The sequence below is a fragment of the Camelina sativa genome, chromosome 6, assembly GCF_000633955.1.
Source record: "Camelina sativa cultivar DH55 chromosome 6, Cs, whole genome shotgun sequence".
Lineage (NCBI taxonomy): Eukaryota > Viridiplantae > Streptophyta > Magnoliopsida > Brassicales > Brassicaceae > Camelina > Camelina sativa.
This window is the reverse complement of record NC_025690.1, coordinates 23,615,878-23,621,959: the sequence shown is the minus strand read 5'-3', so window position 1 is coordinate 23,621,959 and position 6,082 is coordinate 23,615,878. Positions and strand designations below refer to the sequence as shown.

The window sequence follows — 6,082 nt, the reverse complement described above, 5'->3', positions numbered from 1 at the left end:
TTAATTATGTGTAAATGATAATCAAAGTATAATGTAAACATAAGTCAATGTGAATTTAATATTAGGTGTTGACAAGTTTACTAAGTGAACACTAGCATATTCTAAAGGCATATATATACACAAGATTAGTTCATAATTTCATTATTTAAAAAAGGTAAAAGTGGCTCTCACGATTATATAAGCATAATCTCAAGTGTTTTAATTCACACAACACATACAACATTCACACAAGATATCAAATCATGGTCGAGCCAACATGGGAAGAGCTTCTTGGTCTAGACAATTGGCAAAACCTATTGGAACCACTTGACCACTCACTTCGCCGACTCATCCTTCGAGCCGGCGACTTCTGTCAAGCCACTTACGACACTTTCATCAACGACCAAAACTCTACCTACTGTGGAGCTAGCCGTTATGGCAAACCATCGTTCTTCCACAAAGTCATGCTTGACGACGCGAGACACTACGACGTTGTTTCGTTCCTCTACGCTACGTCACGTGTCAGCGACCACGAGGCCTTCTTCCTCAGCTCCATGTCTCGTGAGTCTTGGGACCGCGAGACTAACTGGATCGGTTACATCGCGGTCACGTCTGATGAACGGACGGCTGAGATTGGAAGGAGAGAGATCTACGTTGTGTTTCGTGGGACAACGAGGAATTACGAGTGGGTCAATGTGATGGGAGCAAAGTTGACTTCGGTGAAAGAACTGTTGATGGACGGTGGACACGGTCCTGAGGTTATGCTTGGATGGTTCACTATTTATACGACAGCTAATCCGAACTCACCCTTCACCAAGATGAGTGCACGTTCACAGCTTCTCACCAAGGTAGTGAAATTTTGAATTTAATTGATTGCTAGCGTTGCCACCAAAACATTATATTGAACTTATTTTGACGTTTTTTTATATTTAAATAATTTTGATTCAGTTTCTTTGATTTGGGTATAAATGCTAACTTGGTACGAATAGATAAAAGAATTGCTAGAGCTATACAAGGACGAGAAACCTAGCATAGTGTTCACCGGACACAGTCTAGGTGCCACAGTTGCGACTCTCGCAGCGTTTGACATTGCGGAAAACGTTACAAGCGGCTATAGCGATGTGCCGCCAGTGACGGCTATTGTGTTTGGTTCTCCGAGAGTTGGCAACAGAGAATTCTCCGACAGAATCAAGAGACATAACAATGCGAGGGTATTGCACGTGAAAAATGAAATTGATCTCATCACTCGATATCCAGCTAAGATAATGGGATACGTCAACATTGGGACCAAACTCGAAATTGATACGAGAGTTTCACCTTTTCTTAAGGAAACTCATCATCCTGGTGACTGGCATAACCTCCAGGCAAGTCATTCTATTTTGCTTTATTGCAGGGTAAATTTGAATATGATCAGAGATTTTAAACAAAATTTTAGGTTCGTCTACGTTTGCATTTTTTTGCAATAGTTTTTCATTTTTTTAATAAAAATATTATTTATTAAGAAATCTGAATTAATTTTGCGTTGATTTGTTTTCACATATAAAAACATGCATGCAAAACACAACAAATTGACAGTTGATTTGAACCATCTATATAAAGTCACAAGTAAGTAGAACCGAGATTGGTGTTAACAGTTATGGTTTGGGGTGGGATGTAGGCGATGTTACATGTAGTAGCGGGATGGAACGGGAAGAATGGGAAGTTCGAGATGAAAGTGAACCGAAACATAGCCTTGGTTAACAAATCGTGTTCACTATTGAGAGAGGAATGTTTAGTTCCCGAGTGTTGGTGGGTCGAGAAAAACAAAGGCATGCTCAAGACAGAGGATGGTGATTGGGTCATAGCCACTCCCGACGACGAAGACAAGCCCATTATCGAGTTTGATTAGGAACATACGAACAAAATGTGTCTTTTCGTGTGTATCTATCGATTGAGTTGGTTAAATTTTCTGTTCTCTATTTGATTGGGTTGATTTTTACTCTCTTGTTTTTTGTATGGTTGAGAATGATGTGGAAGATTGTTATATATACTATATGCCAATAATATTCCAACACCATGGATAACCTTTTATCACTATGGGTCACACACCCATCATCACCACAACCACTTGTATAAAGTAAAAGAACTTAATTGAGAAAAACAATTTGTTATATACCCAATAGCCAAGAGTCACTTATTATCTCCTCAGTCCTTACTCGCACAAATTTTCTCTAATGGCTACAACAACATCATGTGAAGAGCTCCTAGGGTCAAAGAATTGGGACACTCTCTTAGACCCGTTAGACCAATCACTTCGTGAACTCATCTTACGTTGCGGAGACTTTTGTCAAGCCACCTACGATGCCTTCGTCAACGACCAAAACTCCAAGTACTGTGGAGCCAGCCGCTACGGCAAATCTTCTTTCTTCGACAAGGTCATGCTCGAATCTGCTTCTGACTATGAGGTTGTAAGCTTCCTCTACGCCACAGCTCGCGTTGCTCTCCCCCAAGGTTTGCTTCTCGGCTCACAATCACGAGATGCTTGGGACCGTGAGTCTAACTGGTTTGGCTACATTGCTGTCACATCTGATGAACGGACTAAGGCTCTAGGACGCCGTGAGATCTATGTAGCTTTGAGGGGAACGAGTAGGAACTACGAGTGGGTCAATGTTTTGGGGGCTAGGTCCACTTCAGCTGACCCATTGCTGCGCGGACCGGAGAAGGATGACTCTGCTGTAGTCGAAGGTACGACTTTTGATAGTGACAGTGAAGACGAAGAAGGGTGCAAGGTGATGCTCGGGTGGCTCACAATCTATACTTCTAATCAACCCGAATCGAAATTCACCAAGCTGAGTCTACGGTCACAGTTGCTAGCTAGCATCAAAGAGCTTCTACTGAAGTATAAGGACGAGAAACCGAGCATTGTGTTGACTGGACATAGCTTGGGAGCTACAGAGGCTGTTCTAGCCGCCTATGATATAGCCGAAAACGCTTCCAAAGATGATGTTCCGGTCACTGCTATTGTCTTTGGTTGTCCACAGGTTGGAAACAAGGAGTTCAGAGACGAAGCAATGCGTCACAAAAACTTGAAGATCCTCCATGTAAGGAACACGATTGATCTCTTAACTAGATATCCAGGGGGGCTTTNGGAGATCTATGTAGCTTTGAGGGGAACCAGTAGGAACTACGAGTGGGTCAATGTTTTGGGGGCTAGGTCCACTTCAGCTGACCCATTGCTACGCGGACCGGAGAAGGATGACTCTGCTGTAGTCGAAGGTACGACTTTTGATAGTGACAGTGAAGACGAAGAAGGGTGCAAGGTGATGCTCGGGTGGCTCACAATCTATACTTCTAATCAACCCGAATCGAAATTCACCAAGCTGAGTCTACGGTCACAGTTGCTAGCTAGCATCAAAGGGCTTCTACTGAAGTATAAGGACGAGAAACCAAGCATTGTGTTGACTGGACATAGCTTGGGAGCTACAGAGGCTGTTCTAGCCGCCTATGATATAGCCGAGAACGCTTCCAAAGATGATGTTCCGGTCACTGCTATTGTCTTTGGTTGTCCACAGGTTGGAAACAAGGAGTTCAGAGACGAAGCAATGCGTCACAAAAACTTGAAGATCCTCCATGTAAGGAACACGATTGATCTCTTAACTAGATATCCAGGGGGGCTTTTAGGGTATGTGGACATGGGAATCAACTTTGTGATCGATACAAAGAAGTCACCGTTCCTAAAAGATTCAAGGAATCCGGGGGATTGGCATAATCTTCAGGTAAGAATAGAACTTTAACATACAGTAGAACCTTTATAAATTAATACTAGATAAATTAATAACCTCTATAAATTAATAAATTTCTCCGATCAAAAATTAGGACTAGTGTAATTTTGGACACTATTCGATAATATAATAAAATAAATTTTTTTTTGAAATTTCTTTGTAAATATATGGTCTCATCAATAATATAAATTAATAATTATATAGAATTATCCAAATATATGTATATATCGACACATTATATTTTATTAGAGTTCATTTTTGATATTTTTACTGTATAAAAATCTTCAAGTGCTATCGTCAAACATGATAATTGTTATTTTCATTGTAATTGATTTTATAAAAATATTAGTTATAACCATTAAATCTTATTTTTAATAATTTTTTTACCAAATTAAGAAAGTCTCTCTATAAGTTAATAATTATTAATTTATCGAGAAATTAAAACCTCTATAAATTAATAGATTTTCTTGGTCCCAATATTATCAATTTAAAGAGGTTTTACTGTATATATTGTCAATCCCGACTACAACAATACAGAGTAGAAACTTTAACATACATATTCCTTTTCCATATATGTGCAGGCGATGCTACATGTGGTAGCTGGATGGAATGGGAAGAAAGGAGAGTTTAAACTGATGGTGAAGAGAAGTATTGCTTTGGTAAACAAGTCATGCGAGTTCTTGAAAGATGAGTGTTTAGTGCCAGGATCTTGGTGGGTGGAGAAGAACAAAGGACTGATCAGAAACGAAGATGGTGAATGGATTATTGCTCCAGTTGAAGAAGAACCTGTACCTGAATTCTAATATTGTGTTCTGTACTTTATTTGTTTATAAGTTCATGTTAAATCAACAATAAGCAGTTCAATTGTGTGATGAAAAGACCTTCCAAGTTATTAATATTGATATGAGTTTGTGAGATGAGTGATTCCATCAACCAAAGAAACATTCAAACGGTTTTGCTTTCTTACATCAGAAAAGATTCATCTTGGCAGAGTTACGGCATTAGATCAAAGCATTGGTTCTTGTTACTTACTAAATCATTAGGACTTGTTCACTTCTTTCCACGAAGCTTAGCTCCAAGTGCTCTCTCCAGCTTAGAAAGGATTTGCTGGTTCGGGATTGCTTTGCCAGACTCATACTCTTGAATCACTTGTGGCTTCTCATTGATGATCTACACAAAGAGTTTAGCTCTTTCATGAACCGAGCTACAGACAAGGGGTAATAGCAAGAAACACATAGAGAGAGAAGGATAAAATACCTGAGCAAGTTGGGACTGGGTTAGCTTCTTATCTGTTCGGGCTTGCATAATGGCTTTCTTTAGCTCAGTTGGCACACGTTCATCTGGATTCACAGTTGCATAAATCAATACATAAAAGGTTCCTCATAGCTAAAACTATCCAAGACTACGGTGATACAACAGAATGAAACAAATCTCTGTGATTCCAGCTCATTTCAGGACAAACATAATGAAACTCATTTTCTCAGATTACAGAGCCTAAGACTACCATTATCTAGCCAATAGGGAAATCAATTCACCATAAGTAAAGCAAAAGATTAGAGATAAGGCTTACGAGTAAGGTTCTCAGTGTCATCATCAAGCCTTTTGGTGTTGAGAGATGTGCCGCTTGATGCAGCCTTGTTGGTTCCAGCATTGACTAAATCCAAACAACACACACAAAATCAAATGTTAGATGGAAGCCATAACTGGAAATTGCACATAAAAACAACAACAACAACAACAAAAAAAAGACTCAAGAACCAAAATCAAACCAGCAGAAGTAGTTAAGCTATCGAACTAATATGAACAACAACTAAACCAGCAATACAAAGACATCGGAAATTTCGATTGAAAATCACAATAACCCCAAGGCGCTGAAGGCTAGTTACATCTATTGAAGCTTAATCAAGAACAAAACCGCAACTCAAAGGCTCCAATAACAAAATTAAGGAAATATTCCAGAGAGAGACCTACGCAAGCTCTAAGATAACATTCAAAACCAGAACTAAGACAATGAATCAACCAAGGGGAAAGAGAAGAAAGAAGAATCGAACATTTTCTGACGGTCTCGATATCGGCGCCGGATCGACGAGCGGCGTTGACAGCTTTCTCGTCACGCTTGGCGGCGGAGTTAGGGGCTTTCTTACGGATAACGACAGGCTCCCAATCCTGAGTCATAGGTCCAACTCCTGCCATGGCTTCGTTCTCAAAATTTGCTGCAACTGCCTTTTTTTTTTGACAAATTCTAGGGTTTCTTTCTCTCTGTGTCGATGAACAGATTTAACAAACAAAAAAAAAGTTGGGTGAATAAAATAGAAAAGCCGTGCGTGAGCTTCACGCTACTT

At 39.8% G+C, this 6,082-nt stretch overlaps 3 protein-coding genes across 7 annotated transcripts in view; 2 read left to right on the top strand and 1 right to left on the bottom strand.

Annotated features, from left to right (window-relative positions):
• On the top strand, nt 243-1,867 carry LOC104699411 (phospholipase A1-IIdelta-like). Its single transcript, XM_010414719.1, has 3 exons — nt 243-827; nt 969-1,343; nt 1,637-1,867. Exons 1-3 carry the CDS (start codon nt 243-245, stop codon nt 1,865-1,867), a joined length of 1,191 nt encoding a protein of 396 aa, XP_010413021.1.
• On the top strand, nt 2,120-4,655 carry LOC104793195 (phospholipase A1-IIdelta-like). 3 transcript variants are annotated; one of them, XM_010519505.2, is made up of 3 exons: nt 2,120-2,999; nt 3,531-3,734; nt 4,322-4,655. In XM_010519505.2, the coding sequence occupies exons 1-3, from the start codon at nt 2,193-2,195 to the stop codon at nt 4,541-4,543; spliced, it is 1,233 nt and encodes a 410-aa protein (XP_010517807.1). In that variant the 5' UTR covers nt 2,120-2,192; the 3' UTR covers nt 4,544-4,655. The 3 variants fall into 3 exon arrangements, with proteins under 3 accessions (XP_010517807.1, XP_019082349.1, XP_010517806.1); XM_019226804.1 differs by having other exon boundaries at nt 2,120-3,088; nt 3,620-3,734; XM_010519504.2 differs by having other exon boundaries at nt 2,121-2,621; nt 3,153-3,734.
• LOC104793196 (multiprotein-bridging factor 1a-like) overlaps nt 4,396-6,082 on the bottom strand; it is a 2,785-nt gene continuing 1,098 nt past the window's right edge. Inside the window, exons 1-5 of one of the 3 annotated variants that reach the window (XM_010519507.2) lie at nt 5,792-6,024; nt 5,311-5,394; nt 4,998-5,080; nt 4,773-4,910; nt 4,396-4,474 (exon numbers count right to left, since the gene is read on the bottom strand). In XM_010519507.2, coding sequence (XP_010517809.1) covers nt 4,791-4,910; nt 4,998-5,080; nt 5,311-5,394; nt 5,792-5,933 — 429 coding nt within the window. In that variant the 5' untranslated portion in view covers nt 5,934-6,024 and the 3' untranslated portion in view covers nt 4,396-4,474; nt 4,773-4,790. Of the gene's footprint in view, nt 4,475-4,604; nt 4,911-4,997; nt 5,081-5,310; nt 5,395-5,791; nt 6,025-6,082 lie in introns of those variants that run through there. The other 2 variants (XM_010519506.2, XM_010519508.2) reach the window with 2 other exon arrangements.